At 32.9% G+C, this 23,192-nt stretch overlaps 2 protein-coding genes across 8 annotated transcripts in view; one reads left to right on the plus strand and one right to left on the minus strand.

Annotated features, from left to right (window-relative positions):
* The window catches only part of LOC127841074 (uncharacterized), a 237,330-nt gene that overhangs the window by 129,475 nt on the left and 84,663 nt on the right, over window positions 1–23,192 (plus strand). The window lies entirely within an intron of this gene.
* The window catches only part of LOC127841071 (uncharacterized), a 70,350-nt gene that overhangs the window by 43,664 nt on the left and 3,494 nt on the right, over window positions 1–23,192 (minus strand). For 3 of the 4 annotated variants that reach the window (XM_052369612.1, XM_052369613.1, XM_052369610.1), the window contains exons 2-9: window positions 18,565–18,746; window positions 18,235–18,341; window positions 18,004–18,077; window positions 15,995–16,156; window positions 14,173–14,378; window positions 2,509–2,624; window positions 1,231–1,350; window positions 784–874 (exon numbers count right to left, since the gene is read on the minus strand). In XM_052369612.1, coding sequence (XP_052225572.1) covers window positions 784–874; window positions 1,231–1,350; window positions 2,509–2,624; window positions 14,173–14,378; window positions 15,995–16,156; window positions 18,004–18,077; window positions 18,235–18,341; window positions 18,565–18,724 — 1,036 coding nt within the window. In that variant the 5' untranslated portion in view covers window positions 18,725–18,746. Of the gene's footprint in view, window positions 1–783; window positions 875–1,230; window positions 1,351–2,508; window positions 2,625–14,172; window positions 14,379–15,994; window positions 16,157–18,003; window positions 18,078–18,234; window positions 18,342–18,564; window positions 18,747–21,762; window positions 21,846–23,192 lie in introns of all 4 variants that reach the window. The other variant, XM_052369611.1, reaches the window with a different exon arrangement.

Below are 23,192 nucleotides of genomic sequence, written 5' to 3' on the forward strand. Positions count from 1 at the left end.
ATATACTAGAACGTAAATACGTTTGGAAAAGAATAATGAACTTCTTCACATGCTTACATGTTTATTGAGTTTCAGTATTACTATGAACATGCCGTCAACAATATTTGTTTGAAAGCATATTTTATAAGTACTTGATAAAGGCTTATTTTAGTACAAACACAATTATCAATGCATTTTGTTGTTGTGCTGTCATTCGTTTATAAATCAATTGTCATCAATAATAATAACGACAATCGTTATGACAGCCGCGGTTACAAAATAATGTGGATAAACGGCATTTTTTTCTGAAAATGTTAATTTACTTTCATTGTAAGAACAAAGAACACAATAATGGAATGTTTCGCTTAATGTTACAGTTTACTAAAACGAAAATTAACATTTATTATACCACATGTATGTTATATTAATTATGTATTAATATTTATATTAAATCAAGTCAAGAGAAGCATGAACACCTTTAGAAGTTATGTCACAATGAATAATATTTTTATATAATTTAAGTTCGGACTCGCATTGTTGAATGCTGATGTGAAATATTCATAGTTTTTTTTATGAAAAATATAGTGCAATTTTAATAACTATTGACGTGGTCTATCAATATTATTCAGTTATGTATTAGTTTTCCTGCCCTTTGAGAAAAACATGTGACCCATAGAGATCTAATCACTACATGAACTTTTCAGAAAACCCTTAGCATAACATAATTTTCCAAATCCGTTTATTGTTGTATTATAGACTTTTATTAGTCGGATAACTCAATAGTTAATGAAATCAATCACTTAACTTGCTCCAATTGTTTATTCACCACACATATTTCGCACTTATCGTCCCCCAAGACCGTCCACTCTTGTGTTCCTTCTCTTGTTACAATCGACTGGAATGATGCAACAAAACAAGAATACGAAAAATATGGATGACCAACAGCTGCAACAAAAAGGTTGTTTTCTACATAAGTGAAGAAACCAAGACTGTACAACAAGTTTTTTTGTTTGTTTTTTTGTCCGAAATTTTAGATTTTCAACTATCTTAATCCGCAAAAAGTAAGGGCAAAATTAAGTCAAATTGCATGACTTCACACACAGTTAATGTTCAAGCTACATTATGTTGTTGTTTTTTGTTTTACTGTGAAGCCATAATCAATGTTACTTTTATTGCAATATCTTAAAATATGTTATTAGGTTTGTTTTTACAACGTATTGTGTAATAAATTGTTAATGAAAATATCCTTACCTTCAAAGATGAGCGCATTGATTCTGATGTTATTTGTTTGTCTTTGTCGTTACAACCAGAAATGCACCGATCAGCTATTTTTGATAAATTCTCCCAGACATCAACGTTCCATATGCGCTTCTATGAAAACAAAATCAATGAAATATCAAGTAGATTAATATGTTACATCAAATTTACTTATACATTTATTTTAAAATACTACGTATGCTCATGATTGTATGTGTTAACATACTCTGTATTATTCCGTAGAATTCACGTTCATATTATTAGTTTATCTCATTAAAAGTAAGGCAACACTAGGAAAATATGGGTTGCCTTTTGCGGTTGAACGTGAATAAAGCCCACAACGTGTTCTTGCTCATGGGGACTATCTTGACTTTGCCTTACTCTCAAACGAAGTTTGATTCCAACTCTATTCAAATTGTTTATTGTGCTTATTAAAATAGTAGTTTCTTAAATTATCTCTTTATAATTAAAAGGCAATAATACTCTGAAAATAAGAAACGAGCGAAAAGAATATAGATATTCGCTTATACTACTGTATACCTATTCTTAAGAAAAAGCTTGATCAAAATCAGTTAAGCACTTTGATACAAACCGGAAACCAAGAACCAAACGAAAGGCGCAATAACGAAAGATTCAATATCGGCAATAATGATTCGGGAAACTCATCAAGACAAACTCAATTTAAGTAAATTTAGAATTAGGACGGACGGACGAAGCAGCGATTGTATAATTTCTGTTTCCGGGGATCATGCACACTGCACTAATTGTATTCAGCGAGATCACATCCGTGATATACATATTTGCTAATAGTTGATAATATTCTTTCGGTATATACACCTTTTCGGATATACATGTATATCGCCCAAACCCATCATTGACGTTAAATAACAGGAAAACTATACAATACAAGAAGCTAGTTTTGGGACGCCATTTGGTTACGCTAATTGTGCATAATGTTTGACTTTATATGTTGATTTAAACTGTTAACTTCAACACTTGCTGGGTTAATTACTTTAGCCATACTCGAACAATTGACGAGTAGGTCTAATACAATCCTGACCACTAAGACCCCGGACACGAACATTACTTCAATATAAATATTCTTCATTTCTCTAACAAATTGTAATAATGTCCTTTCAACGATAAATAGCATGGTCATATATATATATTGTACGCAACATTCAAAATTTATTAGCTGCGAAACTAAACATGTACATTGATAAATAAAAAGAGTATTTTTAAGCATGACGAGTTCAATAAATACAAATTTACCTGTATATAAACTTCAAAATTCAGCATATCCAACCGTCCCAATGGTGTCTGGGGTGCGTCTGCTGCCTCAGGTCCTGTTCCATCTGGACATAGGCCGGTTAAAAGTTCTCGAATTACTGCGGAAAAAAAACATACATTTGTATAGTATAACTGACAAGCCAAATAACTAACAAATTAACTATTTAGCTTAACAAACAAACGGACGAACGAACGACCGAACAAACAAACAACTAAATACATCAAAAAATATTTTTGTGTGTGGATAGGAAAACGTCAAGCTACCAGTTTATTCGATACGAAAACTTGTTTTCAAACATAAACAACAATTAACACGTGTGTAGTCATACAAATATTCCAATATTATGAGACACATTATAAAGAGAAACATTTTTGTCCGTTAGTATTTAATTAAAAGAATGTGACAGGGAGCTGAGTCAAGCTTTCACACTTCGAGGATGTGTAAAAATAGCTCTGCAACTTTTGCAAAAAACACAAGGGAAAATAGTGACTTAGAAGTGATTATTTTATATATTCCTGTACATATAAGTGGAACTTTTTTGATAAAAACAATAATTTATAAAAAATTGAATTCTGGAAGATATACGATGAAAAAGATATTCTCTTTGAATTTTCTCTCTTTGTTCATATAACAATTACAAATGTACATGATCATAGACATATCAGGACAAACATGAAGCACAAAAGGAGGATTATAGAGGCTTGATCAGTTATCATTAGGTTGTGTACATGCAAGATAATTAGAGTGAGAGTTATTTAGATGTTATAACGTGGAAAGGATTTAAAACTAGTGTACACATGACGGTATGAAAAGTACACATACACAGACATATTATTAGGTCAGAAATGAGTACAAAGGGAGAAAACACAGAATAGGGAGATAAGCCAGTAAAGCAGTTGCTTTTTAAAGCAAAGCAACCAAGTCCGTCAGCACAAAGAGGTGAACGCGCACCAAAACAGCCAAGGCGCACTAGTTCAGATTCCAGTGAAAGCATGGACTTTGGACGGTTGCGGAAACAGACAGATACAATGTGCTCTGGCATAATGGACTTAAGAGAAGATCTCAAATCTGTTGTGAAGAAAGAGGAGATAGAAGAATGTGTGACACGGGTTATGACAGGCATTGAAGCCAGATCTTCAAGGACATTTGAGGAGATTCCTTAGAAATTAAATACCAGTCACTCCAGGAACATGTTACCCAACTTGAAGAGCATGATGCTGAACAACTTGAGTCAATGGAAATAAAAAATGACAAAGACGTATGATTTAACAAAAGACGCAAACAAAAGAGCGAACTACAATGAACATATTCTCGCAAAAATAATATTAAGATCATGGATGTAAAAGTTGATGGCGATGAGACCCCCATTACAAAAGTTGCCAATCTCTTCAAAAAGCAAGGGGTTATCCTTGAACAGCAGGACATCATGGCTATCCATCGAATCCCAGTAGGAAAAGGGAGTACGAAACCGGTCCTCATCAAGCTGATGAACAATTCAGCGAAATCAAATCTAATGAAAAAACCGCAAGACTATGAAGGATGCAGGTAACTGTATCGCTGATGATGTGACCAAACTGAAATCTGGGCTGATAAGCAGACTTACATTGCATCATAACATAGATAGTGCTTGGTTCTTCAACGGATCAGTGTATGGACTAACCACCAGGCAAGAGCGAGTCAAGTCTGACATATATAACAATATAAACAATTTAATCGAAACCTTCAGATTCGTCAACAGCCTGCGGAAGTAGATACAATACGTCCAGTAAAAATATGTAAGACATTTCTAATTTAATGTGTTTTTTTAATTATGTGCTTCTTTCCCAGTGTATTTTATGCTTGCTGGACAATTTTTAAGAGTAATTTGATTTCGTGGACGAGAAAAAAAATTACTCCTATGTTTGTGATGTTGTAACCTCCACAGCATAAACAAATATGTATCTGTTTTAATCTTAAAAGTGTAATTTAATAAAATAATTGCGCAAAAAAATCCTCCACAATCAAGAAATAATGGGAATTTACTATAATGAATCAAAACATTTAATACTACTTTATAAACGTTTGAAGTTTAATGGTGCGCGATGAAGATCTTAAATATTACCTTTATGGTGCTATATTCGTAAATCTTTTTCTAAAAAGAAGGGATGTAGTTGACACTTGTTCGTAATTTCATTTCATCGTTCCTCAAAAAGTTGTAACTCTGTTGCTCTGGTCTCTTTCCAACCATTAAGTAATTAAATGGTAATTAAATTGAATGCGTTTTAAGTCTCTTTTATCATTGTTTAATTTGAGTTGCAATTTAATTAGGTTAAATTTTATTTACAATTATATGAATCATGAATATTACTGGGCCAAGTGTGAGGTTGAGCGCTCTATAACCGGTTTAAACCCCCTGCTTTGCATTGACCGTTCCAAGGCGGTGACCCCAGCTTTATTCTTATATATGTGTATGTTGTTTTGTATTGTGCTGTTTTGTACTGGTTTGGGCCATTGGTTACTTGCTTTAAAGTGATATTATGCGCATTTTTCACTATTGAATTGAGCTGAAAAGAATTAACAGGTCAAAAAAGTTAGTTAAAATGTGGTAACTGACCAATTATCTGCAACTCATCTTACTACCAGTTGTTTATAAAAAAATATATATCTTATTCGATATTTTACATGACTGTCCCAGTCCTCTAATTAAAATGATCCGTAAAACAAAATTTTGTCTTTGCGTCGTATAAACGAATCTGCACTAAAACTAAACTTTGATTCACATCGTACATTCATGATCTGTTGTCAAACGAAAGTACGGTTGATATTCAAATGCATTATTGTCTTCTTTTCGGGATATTGTTTTAGTATGTTGATGCTGCATTAACAAATATAAGTGTATATGAAGTGAAAACACCAAAAATAAACAACGGTTGCGATAGACACTTATAAACATAGCATATACTGTTAGATGCGCACAATATTACTTTAAATAAAGGACCAACTAATTGTATATAATGAAAATGCAATACTGCTCCTGCAGCTGGAGTTTCACTTCTTTATATTGTATTGCTAAAGGGAGAAAACTCATTTTAACTTGTAAACCTTATCATATGTTTTTAGATGTAGTTACCTCCCTATATGTATGTATATATGTATAGCATTAACATAGTAATGGATAATTTCAAGAATTTTTGAATTATATATTCAAAAAAAATATTTTCTTCATAATTATTTTTGAGATTATGAAAACCTATTATGTGGATAGATATACATGTATACATGTAGTAATAGGAAAATAACCCTTACACGTTTTGTTAATCCTAAGCATTGTAAGCTAAATGTTACCTAGTCTAGATATTGGATACTAGTCTTGATTGTGTAAAAACATATGTTTGACAGCGACACCAGTGTTTTCTACCTAAGCGAATTCGTCAATACAGTGTGCCGCTGTCTGCTGTCTCAATACTTTCATGAACAGAACAGAACAAAACAGATATTTTATTTGATTTGTACATAGTACATCATCATATACACATACTATTTTATGACAATTTACAACATCACGTATATCAGTATAACATATAAAAACGAATTAATGGACATTTAAATATAACATAACACGGACTGAAAGAGGATGCAGTCTTATTAGATCAAATAAGGTGAATTTGTTTGTATATATATGTATTTGAAATTGTAATCTAAAATATTCATATTTTATCCAATATGTAGGTAAATTTGTGTGTATACATAGTAATGTAAAATGATCAGTATTTGAACTTGCTATTATGTTAAATGTTGCTACCAGAAGAATAGTTAATTTTTCTGACCCAAATAATTATCTTATACTAAAACAGCTGCATAAGGGAAAGATATATATGCCAATACTTTTCGTAAGAACATTAGTTCTTTTAGCATATATTCCACACCATCAATATTATTATAATGCTGTAGACATTGTGTTCGTCATTTTTTATAAAAAACATAATGTATACTAAATAGTGTATGTCTTATTTGTTTTGCAACAGAGCGTGGTTTTTGTGTTTATTTTTTTTGCGGTGCAGACATGTCTGTCTGTGTTCTTTTCTTTTTGTTCCTTTGTTAAAGTTCCTGATTACATGATTTTTGTTCTTCCATATGCCATTTAAGTGTACCGTTTATGTTTCTTTGCATTATATTATAATGACAATTTACCATATTCTATTTTACGGTGGAAAGCTGATATTTTGTTGTGTAATCCTTTGTAATGACTGAATTGAGCATTATTTTATCCAACTGTCGAGGTTTGAATGATTGTTAAAAGAGATGTGATGTAATGAATTATGAAAAAAGCTTTATGCTGATATATATTGTTTACAAGATGTTCACTGGAATGCACACACGAAAAAAAAATACTCACAATGGGATGAGGATTGCTTCATTAGTTTTGGGTCAACTAATTCGAAGGGTTTCTATCTTATTCAAAAATAAATTTAAAATTACAGTAAATTCTGTCGAAAAATATGATAATGAAAATATGATAGTCCTTAATCTTAGTTTCTGTTCCAAACAGTTAACATGACTGAACGTATGTGGCCCAAATACAGACACCCCGTCCTTTTATAAACAAGTAATTGATACAATTGATAACATTTGCAATACTATGTATATTATATGTGGGGACTTTAATTTAGTGCTTGACCCACTGTTGGATGATATTTACTATAAACATTTAAATAGTAATAAGAAAGCTAGAAACTTGTTATTTGGGGAAATAGTTAAAAGGGAATTGAAGGACACATTAAGATGTATACATGGTGAGAAAAAGGTTACACATGGAGACGTACTAACCAAGGGCCGTTTGGATTTTTTACTTATTACAAATACAATAAATGACCAACTTTTCTAAGAAACACTTTTGATGTAAATTAGAGGCAAGAACAGCTCTTATTCAAGTCACAAAGCAAAATGAAGAAGAACACACAAGAAAGTATATTAATATCAAAAATTGAAATATGAAAGCAATCACTTACTGAAGAAAATAAGGAATTATTAATTACACTAAAGATGAACTAGGAACTATTAGACAGGAAACTATGAAGGGTTGCTTTATACGTTCCCGCCCCGACTAGATCATGGAGAGAAAGATACACATGTTTTGTAACTTTGAAAAAAGTAATTTTATTTCCAAAAATATTTATTGCATTCAGAGAGAAGATGGACCAAATTAACTTATTTAGTGGCGGACATTTTAGAGGGTATTCTTTCTTTTTAAAAGCTGCCAGCTACGCTTAAACAAATAAAAAATGACAAAAGCCCAGGCTCTGATGGATTCTCCGCAAATGTCTTTACAGGTTTTTGGAAAAATGGAGACCAATTGCTTGTTAAACACAGGCTATAAACTAGCATCGTAAACAAAAGCTAACAGACTTAAGTCAGTCTTAAACAAATTGGTAAATAATGAACAAACTGTTATTATATGATATTATGAGTCATACTAAGTGCAACCAAATCCCCGGCCTACAGATGATAATTGATTTCGAAAAAGCGTTTGATACTTTATCTTTTAGTTTTATAAAACAAGTGTTTGATTTTTTGAACTTTTGGCCAATGTTTAAGAACTGCTTAACACTTTTTTAATAATATGGAAAATAAAATCCAGGTGAACGTTTTTATTTCAGACTTCTTTATAATATGACATGGTTGTCGTCAGGGAGACCCTAATTCAGCGTAAATATTTATACTTTGTGCAGAACTACTAGCTATTAAAATAAGAAAATGTATTATTTATTAATGGATGGGTCAAAAGAATCCTTAAATATGGCATTACAATTGCTACATTCCTTTTCCGAATATTTAGCTTAAAGGTGACTTTTGCAAAAACCCATGTTGTGTGGATGGATAGGGTTCTTAAAAAATAGTACAAGATCAATAAAAACAAGATGAAACTAGTCTGCGGATGTACCCAATTGAAACTTTTAAGTTTAACTGTTGACGTCGATCTACCTTAAATGATTGAACTAAATTATAATGACAAATTAGTAAAATAAGAAAATATCATTTCACATTGGAACAGAAGAGATCTAACTCCCTTAGGAAGGATAACTGTTGTTAAAACCTTGATACTTTCATTGTTTATTCACTTGTTTGTTTCTTTGCCACAACCCGGAGAGGTTATTTGTAAGGTTTTAAATGATACAATTTTCAAATTAATGTGGCAAGGGCCTTCAAAAATCAAAGCAAAAGTCGTAAGATTTATTTTGATGAAGGGGGACAAAAAATTGCGGACATTAATGCATTTATTAAAAGTTTAAAATTATCATGGATAAGAAAAGTTATTCAAAGCCGAAACAAATTAACATCCTTAGCTAGAAAGTTATTTGATTCTTACATACTATATAATACAGGCAGAATATATGCCACTTCAGCTGTAAAAAATAACCAACACATTTTGAATAGATGTTTTAACCATATATTCTGACTTTGTTAAGATTTTTACAAAAATATGCCTTTGTTTTTTCAATAACATTTTATTAATCAACAATAACTAGATTTTTTGGAAGTATTAGTATGATAATGACATTCAGTATGTTAAAGGGGCCGTCCAACAGATTTTGGCATGTATTGAAGCTTGTCATTAAATGCCTTAAATGCTTTATATTGATAAATTTAAACATTTGAACTAAACATCTTCAGTAAAAAACAAGAAATCAATTTTAAAAAATAAAATAAAATAACCCTCAACAGGACTCGAACCACTGACCCCTGGAGTCCTGGAGTAAAAAGTTTCACGCCTAGACCACTCGACCATCCACGCTCATGACTAAAGCGGATGTATTTTTTAGCTATATAAGCAATCCTCGTAGTTTCCAAAATATCGTTTCGCGTCGCACGACGCTTTATCTGTTGGACGGCCCTTTAAAGATATTATAAAAGACGGTGGGCAGATTTTGTCACTGCAAGAACTACAATTCAAAATGAATAAACCAGTAATTGTTTTACATTATGAAGGTATAAACAGAGTTCTTTCCACATTCATGGCCTCAGTTCAAAATGTAAAATTTAGAGAATAAAGAACATTCATATCCCATTGTGTCGACCTATATAAAACCTCATTCTGAATTTATGTAATAAGTTACTATACAATATGTTAAAATGGAACTCTGGAATTCCCACATGCCAAACAAAGTAGAATGAAAGTTTGCAGATGATTCCATACAATTGAAAATAATTCATGGACAAGTGTTTAAAATTGTAACATAGTAAAAATACTTATGAAAGATATCTCTGATAGCTTAAAACCGCAAATATAAAAATAGTAATAAACTGCAAAATGTTCCTTCTTGGAGATACACATGAAAATGACAACTGATTTATTATTTTTATGGAAGTTAAAAAGTACATTTTTGAATGCAAAAGAAAAGAAGATGTTCCAAATATTCAGGGATTTAAGGCTAGCCTAAGATAAGCTTTATATATTACTGCAACCATATCAAATGAATCGAGTAAATTTATCATAAATTTAAATTGATTGTTTTGTAATCTGCACTCTTATTGTAAATCCAAACTATGTTATTTAACAACACTAGCAAATAATACATAATTGAGTTTTATCTTTAACTCTCATTATATATGAAATGTGCAAAGTATTTTTACTTGATAAACGCTTACTATGTAGTTTGCATATTAATCATAAATTTAAATTGATTGTTTTGTAAACTGCACTCTTATTGTAAATCCAAACTGTGTTATTTACCAACACTAGCAAATGATACATAATTGGTTTTTATCTTGTTTGAACTTGTGACCATAGTTAAATTGTTGTGGTTAATTTAAATCTTTCTTTGTTCAAGACGCACGTATTATTGTGTTGTACATAAAGATTATTTAAGTAAAGTAAAAAAGGAAAAAGGTTGAAGGATGTATGATATTAATGCAAATTGTGTAATGAATGTTATTATATAGTGAAACACATTACATATGGTAGATTAATATATCAATGAAATGAATAAAATCATTTAAACAGATAAAAAAGAAAGTGACACATTGTCTACATTAATCAAGACAGTGCATACAGCACAACATTGAAAATAAATAGATGTGAGCTGGATCGCCGCGTTGGAAACTAAATATAAAAACATAGCTATTTATACCGATGTTTGGACATTTATTCCAGGTGCAATTACTATGGCGCGTTAAACGTTGCAAATTTCAATATTTCCATATGTATGCAGTATATATGTTAAATAAAGGCATATGTATATCCATATAAAAATTAATATAGGTATGCGGCAAAATTATTTATTAGTATTGAAAAATATATATTTATATTGTATATTAACATACGGTTATTAAAATAAATATAAATATTGAAAAATGCCATGTTTATTCAGTAAGAACCAGGTTTGTTTCTAAACGATCATATACGTGTGTTATATTTCATTATGTATTTTGTGAAATTCTGAATTTTGTGTCAATTTTTTTCATTATGGGATATTTTTCAAACGAGGTCAATGTATTTGTATCGCTCTGTAATGTTGTTCTGTTAGGGCCAATCGATGTGTTATACTTTGTTATCAAAAATTACAATCGATCTCAATACAAGGGCATGACATTTGATACAAATTTCTGTTGTGAAACTATGCACGAAATTAAGTAGTAGTAGTAGTAGTAGTAGTAGTAGTAGTAGTAGTAGTAGTAGTAGTAGTAGAGTAGTAGTAGAAGTAGTAGTAGTAGTAGTAGTAGTAGTTGTTGTAGTAGTAGTAGGTAGCAGTAGTAGTAGTAGTAGTAGTAGTAGTAGTAGTAGTAGTAGTAAGAGTAGTAGTAGTAGTAGTAGTAGTAGTAGTAGTAGTAGTAGTAGTAGTAGTAGTAATAATAGAGTAGTAGTAGTAGTAGGTGGTGGTAGCAGAAGAAATAGTAGTAGTAGTAGTAGAAGTGGTAGTAGTAGTAGTAGTAGTAGTAGTAGAAGTAGTAGTAGTAGTAGTAGTTGTAGTAGTAGTAGTAGTAGTAGTAGTAGTAGTAGTAGGTAGTAGTAGTAGTAGTAGTAGTAGTAGTAGTAGTAGTAGTAGTAGTAGTAGAGTAGTAGTAGAAGTAGTAAAAGTAGTAGTAGTAGTAGTAGTAGTAGTAGTAGTAGTAGTAGTAGTAGTAGTAGTAGTAGTAGTAGTAGTAGTAGTAGTAGTAGTAGTAGCAGTAGAAGTAGTAGTAGTAGAAGTAGTAGTAGTAGTTGTAGTAGTAGTAGTAGTAGTAGTAGTAGAAGTAGTAGTAGTAGTAGCAGCAGCAGCAGCAGCAGCAGTAGTAGTAGTAGTAGTAGTAGTAGTAGTAGTAGTAGTAGTAGTATGCATTACAAAAATGCTGTTAGCCTTACATTTGGTAAAATTTAAATATATTACAAGGGAGGCAAATCTGTAACAATACATTTTAACTTATTGCATTTGTTTCCCCTGTAGTGTATTACCTCCCCTGTCCTGCTTATATTTATATTAATCAACAAAATTAAACATTAACACAATATTTAATATACAAAATATACAAAAAATCTCATATTCTGATAATATTTTTACTGATCCACTGTATTTTACTAAACGGATGATGTTTCATTGGACTGATAATTATAGATTTAGGATTACAGACCAGTTGCTTCAGTAATATTGTTCAGAGTGTGCCCTGTTGGCCGCGTATGCATAAGTTGAATTATCATTCAAAAACCATTTTACTATTTCGAGTCACCGTGACCTTGACCTTTGACCTAGTGACCTCAAAATCAATAGGGGTCATCTGCGAGTCATGATCATTGTACCTATGAAGTTTCATGATCCTAGGCCCAAGCGTTCTTGAGTTATCATCCGGAAACCACCTGGTGGACGGACGTACCGACACCTGGTGGACGGACGTACCGACCGACCTAAAGACATGAGCAAAGCAATATACCCCCTCTTCTTCGAAGGGGGGCATAATAATAAAAATATTTCTTTTTAAAGAGATAGCTTTCAGTGAGATTATGCCCGTTTGAAATCTATGTTAATATTACCCGGGGACATCGCCGTTTAGACACGATACACACAAAAACAACACACGATTCGCGCGAGGAGTATAAACATAGTGTTTTAGTAATGACGTATTTATCAGTTTCAACATATTTATCATTAACTGTCAAAACGCTAAGTAATTGCACACATGTATAGTAAACAATATTTTGTCCTAGATTTAAGATAATTAAAAAAGTCGACAATATAATAATTGTTACATCACAAACATTTTGTTTTACGCACAAATCATGATGATATTTAGTGTCTGTTGATAAAGTTTACCGAAAACAAATGTTTGTTATCATAAACCGGACGGCGCGAGAGGCAAATAAATATCACAATCGTGCAATCTCTAACATTGATTTACAGATATCGTGCAAATACGATGCGAGATCGCGTTATACATTACTCATTAAGGTTGCGATCTAGTATCGTTATCTCGAAATCTCGCATCGAGGCTCGGAGGTTCCAAAACAAACTATCTAAAATTGCAAGAATTACGATGTTAGGTTGAGATAATACAGACAATTATTTATACGGGAAAGGATGAGAGGGTATGCACTCTACCCCCGCCCGCAAAAAAACTGATCTTAAAATTCATATTTTGTATGTGTGGTGTCCGTATACTGATCAGAATGGTAAAACTGACATCAATGCCCAATCGAACAGTTTAAGAGGAGGGCATTGGAACCTGCGCTCGCTTCCAGCTGATCCCAAATCGCAGGGACACGTTTTAATTTAAAACGTTGATGTAGTGCCTCTTATCACAAGTGACATCAAGTAGATCCTCAACAATCAGTATCGTTCTAAGAAATATTTAGCGGGACATTCGATCACTTTCGAAGTACATGTCCGCACTTGACAACACAAAGATCCTTATCGCTCATTCATAACACCGCTTTGTTAACACCGTAGCGTCGTTTCTTGATTGATTTGTCTACCCGGACATTTAATTTGCTACTAGAATATTACTGAAATCATTAATCGTTTAACCTCATGGCGTAAAAGTAAGGATCTATCGATAAAACGGCCTCAGCGACTTTTCTCAGAATTGCGATAAAGCAAAGGTTAATAAACCTGCAGATGAAGTGTGTTATTGAGTGGGGTTGTATTGAAGGTCTCGTGTTTCAGGGTATCCATATCGTTAAAAAGAAGCACTAACATTTAAGAGACCTTTATATAAATTTTAAGTACTAGACATTATTACTTTAAATGTTCACCGATAATTATACTTTTAGTATAAAACAAATACAATATGAAAAGCAACTGTTATCATATGTTTATATCGATATTCAAGAAATTGAATATAGTAACATTTCAGAGGATATCAATTTTTGATATTTAAGTAGTTAAGTTGACGAGTGTTGAGAACACGTTCCGTTTATTCCGCTCGCATCTATAACAAGATGCGAACGATTTTGCTTGGCGCTCTATCACAAAATGCGGTCTTACACAGAGGTGTGGATATAAGTAACATCCGTGGGTTATGGAGGGTAAATTTCAATATTTCATAGAAAAAGGGACAGACACATGTGCTCGAATATGAAAACATTTAATTATAAAACTGTTACAACGTTTGACATGCCGTACATCACTCTTAAGTACGGTATATTTATTTGTACAAACATTATTACTGTGTTATGCCAATATTAACTTAAATCTTACCAACGCCGAAAGCATAATAATCCAGTAGGGGGCTCGGTTTGTAACAACCTATTGGTCGGTATAATTCCGTTCCTGAGAAATGCGCTGTCGTAATTTTTCCTCCTGCCATGGACTCTCTCGATAAGCCAAAATCTATCAATCGAGCGTTGTACTTTTTGTCAAGAACGATATTTTTTGACTTGATGTCCAAATGCAGAATGGTCCCCCTGTTAGAATAACCACAATTGCAAAACATGAGTATTTCTATGCAGTTTTGGACGCACATATAAGATCAGAAATTATTAATAAACAAGAGCTGTCAGAAGACAGCGCGCTCGACTATTCGAGTGCTTGACAGTATAACAAAAGCCATCATGGGGATATTGTTCATATTCAATAAGGTCAAGGTAATATAGTCATATTATAAGTGGAAGAGGACCATAATTGAAACATATTGATCGCTTATGTTTTAAAGAAGTTGTACTTTATAGACGATTCTGAGTTCAGGTATATTTTCCACAATCTATTGACAATTTGTAAAGACATAAAACAAACAAATTAGATTTTATTTCAAGTTTGAAAGCAATTATAGCTTGGGTGTGATGGTTGGACGGTCCTTCAAAAATAACATAAATAAATAATTGTGCGTTTTTTTTACCATATTAAAAAAATGTCTTTTTGGTTGGGGGGTGGAGAGGGGAGAATAATGTGGGGGTGTGGTCATTTATTAGATGGTCTTACAAAAATAAGAACAAAAATGAAAAAAATATTAATGGGTGGAGTCCATTGTGGTATGTCAGGTAAGTGTTGTTTTGTCAAAGTATGAATCAAATCTGATCATAAGTAAAGAAGTTTTGGCTTTTAAGCAAAATTTATTAATTTGACCTCGAGAGTCAAGGTCATTCAAAGGTCAATGTCAAATTCAACTCGCCAGGTACAGTACCCTTATGATATTAAGAAAGTATTTGAAGTTTGAAAGCAATAGCCTTGATACTTCAGAAGTAAAGTCGATGTAAACACAAAATGTAACAAAATATTCAAAGTTACTAAGACAAAAAAGACCATAATTCCGTTAAAATGCCAACCAGATCTATGCAACTTGCCCTGTACAGACCCCTTATGATATTTAGCGAGTTTTCCAAGTTTGAAAGCAATAGCTATGATACTTTAGGAGTAAAGTGGATCCAAACACAAAACTTAACCAAATGTTCAAGTATAAAAAGAGAACATAATTTTTACAAAATGCTTGATACAGTTGTCTGCTCTTGTTTATATATTGAGGTAATGTTGGAAAAAAAGTATGCAAAATATAAAAGCTATATTACAAGGTACATAGAAAATATTTGAGGTGGTACGCAAACTTGGACATCTATTTATCAATAATATGCATATTCTAAGTGGAAAAAGGGGCCATAATTCTTACAAAATGCTTGATACAGTTGTCTGCTCTTGTTTATAGATTGGGGTCATGTTGGTAAAGAAGTATGCCAAATATAAAAGCAATATGTAAAGGGAAATATAAAAGATTTGAGGTGGTACGCAAACTTTAACATTCCAACGCTCACGCGCACGGGAACGCCGACGACGGGGTGAGTAGGATAGCTCCACTATATATATTTCATTTATAATAGTCGAGCTAAAAATGAAACATTTAGTTCGAAAGACTATTTCAAACAACTACTGGTCACGGTACGCTATTCGGGAACGCTGCCTCTACTCAAGAACGGCATCAACCGTATTTTAGCCAGCGGAATAATGTTTAACATTCGGTACAAGGAACGGCGTCTGCTTAAACGACCGTAATTTTGATCACTGTTTTAAAATACTTAAAGGGTAGACATACCGGAAAGAGTTCGGTGTATGCATATAGTCGATTGCACAGGCTATCTGGTAAATCACTTTCAGCCTTGTTATCCAGTTAAGAAGAATCGTGTCTCCATTGTCAGATTGTATTGCATCGAACAAGTCTTTGTTTTCAAAATACGGTGAAATCAAGTAATATTTCCTGAAATGTAGCCGAATAATTTATCGCAAATGATACAACATAATAACTGTTTATACACATTGATAAAAATGTGTTATGAAGGAGATATGTGAATTAATAGTAATAGAAAATGTGACGCTAGCTTATAAGGTCTTTGCTCCCCAATGTACGGGGGATGTTTTTTCTGAAAGCCACATGTTTACTGAGTATGATGCAGGATAAATGAACATGTATTGGTTTTTAGCAGTAGTAGTAGCAGCAGCAGCAGCAGCAACAACAGCAGCAGCAGTAGTATAAGTAGTAGCAGAAGTTGCAGTTGTAGTAGATGAAGTAGTAGAAGTAACAGGTGTACTAGTAGTAAAAGTAGTAATAGCAGCAGTTGTAGCACTTAGTAGTAGTAGTAGTAGTAGTAGTAGTAGTAGTAGTAGAAGTAGAAGAAGTTGTAGTAGTAGTAGTAGAAGTAGTAGTAGTAGTGGTAGTTATAGTAGTAGTAGTAGTAGTAGAAGTAGTAGATGTAGACGGAGTAGTAGTAGTAGTTGTAGTAGTAGTAGTAGTAGTAGTAGAAGTAGTAGTAGTAGTAGTAGTAGTAGTAGTAGTAGTAGTAGTAGTAGTAGTAGTAGTAGAAGTAGTAGTAGTAGTAGTAGTAGTAGTAGTCGTCGTAGTCGTAGTAGTAGTAGTAGAAGTAGTAGTAGTAGTAGAAGTCGTAGTAGTAGTAGTAGAAGTAGCAGTAGTAGTAGTAGTAATAGTAGTAGTAGTAGAAGTAGCAGTAGTAGAAGTAGTAGTAGTAATAGTAATAGAAGTTGTAGTATTAGTAGAAGCAGCAGTAGCTGTAGCATCAGTAAAACGTGTAGTACTAGTAGTAGACGCAGCTGCAGCAGGAGCAGCTGCAGAACCAGCAGCAGTGGCAGTAGCAGTCGTAGAAGTAGTAGAAGTAATAGTAGTGCTAGAAGAACTAGTAGTACAAGTAGTAGTATTAATAGAATTAGTAGAAGCAGACGCAGTTGCAGTAGTTAGTAGTAGTAGCAGCAGTAGTAGTGGTAGTAATAGGAGAGTAGTAGTAGTAGAAGAAGAAGTAGTAGAAGTAGTAGTAGTAGTAGTAGTTGTAGTAGTAGTAGCAGTGCCAGAAGGGTACCCGTAAAAGTAGCAGCAGAATCAGTAGTAGCAGTGGCAGCAGTTGTCGTAATCTTAGTGGTAGTAGTAGTAGTAGTAGTACTAGTAGTACTTGTAGTACTAGTAGTTATGTAGTTGAAGTTGTAGCAGCAGCAGTAGCAGTATCAGTAGTATTGGTAGTAGTAATGTTAGTAGTAATAGTAGTAGTAGTAGTAATAGTGGTAATATTAGTAGTAGTTGTTGTTGTTTATTTTGGTGGTGGGGTGATGTTGATAAAGTTACAGTAGTGCATTGTAAGAATTCTAATTTCTCAAAAATCGCCTGGGAGGTATAACTTTCATGTGTTACATGTAATGTTAACCGAGCTGAATTAAAATCATTCATTTGTGACGCTTCTGGACTAAGTGCGTGTGTGGTTTTCTCGAGCGGCACGTACAAATTAAAATATCATGATCGATATAATGTCATTTTTCTCGAAAGCCATTCTGATCGAAAAATAAATATTTAAATAGTAAAACACATTTTTGTCATTAGTTAATCAAGCATGTAAAGACACGCACCAAACGTATGAAGCATACGGGCCCGTATGAATTGATTAAACTTTCACTGGATTGTATTAGATTCTTGATGAGATGAAATGTTTAACCATGTCATCAAAGTCACGAATTTTGCATTAGAAGCGCAATCGAGCGTCGTTCGCATCTATGAACTGTTACAATGCTCTCTCGATTAAATGGTTTCAATGTAAATACGCTTACCCAATCGAAATGTCGTCGTGGTATGCTAGCAGTGGAACAATAGCAAAATGTCTCACGCGTGATGCCAGCTTCTCCTAAAAAAACGCCGATGTAAATAAATGTGTTTCAGTCAAACGAACGAAAATGCATAACGTCTACACAAAACATGTACAATTATAGCCTTGCGGATATGCATGTTGCTTACATTCGAGACAAACTAATATTATACATAACCCATACACTAGTACTCACATTTTTAACTGAACTTAAAAGTTGAGACTGAGATTTGTTGTTCCCTTGGTCTCCTCCAATCTCCTTTAAGACTAGACGTTGTTTGAATCCAGGGATTGATTCGCGAGCTTAAATGAAAGAAAACAAGAGCATATTTGCAAATGTAATGCAAAGGTTACTTCGTCTAGCAAAACCCGGAAAACACAAATTATAATTTTTAATTGAGAATGAAGAATACATTTTTGTGACAAGTAAAAACATATAAAAGTGATGTTTCACACCACAAGGTAAAGTCGTTATAGTAATTCGGCTGTTGTTTTATTATAAAATAGATGTTGGGAGTGAACTTACAAACATATATTTTACCGAACCCACCGCCCTTGTCAGTAAGGTCGGAACATTTTTTTAACTGCATAAGAAAGGATGTGCTAAGTTCAACCAATCTGCCATCATGTAAATGTGATGCAATCTCTTTGACTTCGCTTTCATCCCAACGAGTATCCAGTGCCATTTAACCTTCCAATCAGTGGTTTCTAAAATCATACAAGATGTTGTCTAAGTCATACAATAACTCAATATATTTTTCTGTAAACTTATGTACGTTCCGTTATTTGAAATAATTATTAGATAAACGTCATTTCTATGACAATTTATGACAGACTAAAATAGCATCAGTACCCATTTTACTTGACAGATTACCGGTACTTTCGTGAATATTTTAAGATAGGCATTGACGCGTTGCCGTACTCCATTAAATTCCCATCTAAAGTGTATGTTTCATGAACATATAGGCACAAAGTGTTTATCACTTACATAAATCATTATGTCGGGCTCAATAAATAAGTCAAACATGTCGTTTTGTTGAAGTTCGTATTCGAGGACTTTTTAAATAAATACTTGAACACATGTAATATCGTATATACGAAAATGTTAAATCTACTGGTTATTATCCTTTTTTTCAGCTAGTAAATCAATTGATTTGAGACGATTACAAGAATGTTAACCATACAAAGGTTAGATTTTGCTTCAATTGAATTAATTGAACGTTTACACACAACCTATCTTAAAACCGTGTATATATCTCTCAACACCGTTAGTACCGGGGTACCTTATTTAATTGACGTATTCGAAAAACAATTTTAAATGGAAAGCGTAAAATGTAAATTATCATCGTCAATCAAAACGATAAACTCGTCAGACAAATCTTTCACTTACTTATTAATAATGGTTAACATTTACTGGTAGCTGTAAAATTGCAGATGTTCGGAACATATATCAGAAGGGTGCTGTTATCCATATTGTACACAGCCCCGATATATTGCTTGGATATATATGCATAAGATTCAAAGCTCAAAACAAATGGTTGAAGCAATAGGTAAATAAATTTAAATCTAAATTCACAATGCCGTTACATTCGTATACCGACCGAAACGAAAGCAATTGCTCATTCGACTAATATTTTTTTTTTATATACCACATTTATATAGCGCCCTTTTCATACTCGAGATGTGCGTTCAAAGGCGCTTTACATTTGTTCCCTGATCACTGGGTCATAAGTCGTCCGTTAACATCTTGGCGCAGTATGCAGCCACGGCACATTGGCTTATTTCCCTCACAGGTACCCATTTATACACCTGGGTAGAGAGGAGCATATGTGGGATAAATTTCTTGCTCAAGGAAATTCCAGTGGTCAGGGCGGGATTCGAACCCGGGACCTCTCGATCCCTAAGCCAGCGTCCTACCATTAGACCACTGCTCCCATTATTTTGATGCATATATTCCAAAATATGGTTTGTGTGTTTACGAAAAAGCATTTATATCGGAATAAATGCAGCCATGTAACATCTCTATAAATATAATGTTTTGCAGACGTAGGAAAATCAGCAATATTAGAAAAAACGTTAGACATGAAATGTAAATTTATAACCACTATATACATGCGCATTATTGATGGAATTTGCACTATCTAATGTTTGCTTTAAGCACAAACGATCGCTCTCGTGGGTAAATATTACAGTAAAGGTAGTGTCCCCATTTACACCTTGGGCTAACTTCCATCAGTGTTTGCATTATAAAATTCTTTATTATTAATCATGTTAATTACAGTTATGCTAGTATAACTTGACTGTTGGTCTCATGTGGATTGCACAATTTCTGGTTTATGAAATGGACACCATAGTTCAATATGGCAGTGCTCATCACTTTCGACCAGCGCACACCAGGTGTAATGTATATTGCCATAAGCTTCAAATCTCAATTTTTGTGTGCGAAAATCATTTGTATGTTTTTTACATTTAGAAACTTGACTTTGAATCAAGCCACCAACACAACATGCAAAGAGCAAAGTCATAGTATAATGTTTTAATGTATGATCTTTCAATAAACTAGCTTAGTTTGCTGTCGGGAAATTACGCTAAAATCACTTTTCTAGTTAAGGAAAATGTAATTTAGATCCTACACATACGAAAGAAAGGAAAGTTCATTGTATTAGTTATATATATATAAGGTTTAACTGAAATATCTTGCTAAGACCTCAACTTATTGAGAATAAAACGTCTTCCTATCTTTAGTTAACAAAACAAGACAAGAAAAACTTTTATTGTAAATAAAGGCCACCGGCCCAAAATACGGAATATATGTAACAACATATTATTTTTGAGTTGTGATGCATCAATTGTGTAAATAAAGTTTGATCCACATCTTTCTTTTCCATTATTTCGTTTACAAAAAGGCTATGCCTTTTAGTTTTCTATCATCAGATTAGCATAAGATATTTAAAAAAATGGAAATTGTGTGCACCATTGTACCATGAAAAGATAAACATTTGCTTTTCTTGGTTCAAGTTTGGACAATCAAAAAATACATGAAACTCTTCAAAACATATATTATTAAAATAAACAGAACAATATTTACATAATCGGTGTTCTCTTGAAATTCATAAATGTCGACCAGTTTCAATGGCTAATTTATTACTTGAACAACGGAATCTAGCAAATGGGTTTAATATAGATTTTAAGTGTTTTTAGGTATCACATCTTGATGAATTTCCCATGGGTTCAAGCCAGTTTTGTGTTTTTCAATCAATCAATCTTTGTTGTTAAGAATATTTCCACATTTCTGATCTCTTGACTTATCAATAAAAAATCCATAACGGCCCAAAATATTTTTACAGATGTAACCCAATTTGTTCTTCCGAGTTCGTCACGCCGCTTTAACATAATATAACAATTTCTAGGACATCGATCTTCTGTCATACTTATCAATTTATACCAATATATTTAAGTGGTAATCTAAAAAATTATCCTAGTACACTGCTATCATTTACATATTTATTTACACCGAGCAAATCGTAACATTACTTGATATGTACTCTTTCAAGAATGTCTGAAAATTCTATGCTTTATATATCGGAGCCATTTTTAGTGTAGGTTTGACCATCCAATCAAACAATTTGAAATATTCCGTATATGAAAAATATCCACAGTGTTTTGGGTAGAATTTAATAGCAAAAATCAAAGCTAGTCAACTCGTACCTAAGTCAATACGTACCTTCGGTCAACTCGTACCCGATTTGGTTAACTCGTACCCGATGTTTGGTCAACACGTACCCCCACTAGTCAACACGTACCCTCCTAAAAATTATTTATATAAATCAAAGATGGGAAATATGTTTTTCATATGTTTTTGATATGAATATAGAGATCTAGATTTTTTTTCTAGCTTTTTGCGATTTTCTTTAATAAGTAGACAAGTTCATTATTTTTCACAGGTGTATAAACGACGTGTTTGTCGTGCCTGTAACTGGCACGTGCCGTAGTTGTCGACGTTGTATAAGCCAGCTGTTATGGTTGCAGACGCCGAGTAATGGAACAATGTGTTTGTTGAACTGTGTAAACAAGTTTATGTTGTTAGATAGAAAAGTGTAATATGTGTCCAATAAAATCTTATTTAAACATCTATATACTCATTAATCCCGTTTGTTTTTTCTCAATAATCTTAATCTGTTTTAATTGATTGGTTAGTTTGTATGGATTCAAAGGTACGTCTTCTTTATTTTTACAAAGGTGCAGATTAAATCAATCTAGAAATCAACGACCCGTGTCAAGTTATGTGTTATTCAATATTTAACAAAGGTGCAGATTAGGTAAATTACCATATTAACGACCCGTGTCACGTAGGTGTTAATAAGTATTTTAGGTGTTGATAAATTGATTAAATCATGGACTACTCAAGTTTTGGACCAACCATAATTCGATGCAAAATTTGTTAATATATAAGTATTTTGTATGTATGTTGTGTTTTATGCTTTGCTTTAATTTAATAATAAAAATAAATCATAACGTTACTGTCGGTTTTTGTTTTCATTTTAGTTAATATCATCTTACTTAATCCTAAAGACAACCTGTTATGTTAGTCTATGCCAAAATATAACTTTATTTGATCAACTTGTACCTGCAACTAACATAAAAACATATAATGTATGCAAACACCCATCGCCAATTTTTTTCATAAAGAATACAAAATTAAAAGGGTACGAGTTGACCAATCTGAAAAATGGCTAAAGTACGAGTTAACCAAATCGGGTATGAGTTGACTAAGGTACGTGTTGACTTAGGTACGAGTTGACTGGAAACCGCAAAAATAGATTTTCGGACCTGAGTTGCAAGTTTTTCTTTCGCTTTCCTCCATTATAGTTTTGGCGTAGATAGCAGACCCATATAGTTATTTATTAATTAACGTAATAATATTAGACGAGAATGTGTTCAATTTGTTCGCCCAATACAAGTTGAGCCTCGCCAATAAAGTTCGAAACTCGCCTTATACGAGAAAAAGGCGGCCAATATGGAATAAACACGGCCAATGCGGAAAAAGGTCGGCCAATACGAGATTCAGCCAATCAGAAACCAGGAAAAACTCGGCCTTATATGAGAATCTAAACTTTCGACAATTTGGACGCCATTTTGAAGTTGTATGCTTAG

Source organism: Dreissena polymorpha, chromosome 8 (assembly GCF_020536995.1).
Source record: "Dreissena polymorpha isolate Duluth1 chromosome 8, UMN_Dpol_1.0, whole genome shotgun sequence".
Classification (NCBI taxonomy): Eukaryota; Metazoa; Mollusca; class Bivalvia; order Myida; family Dreissenidae; genus Dreissena; species Dreissena polymorpha.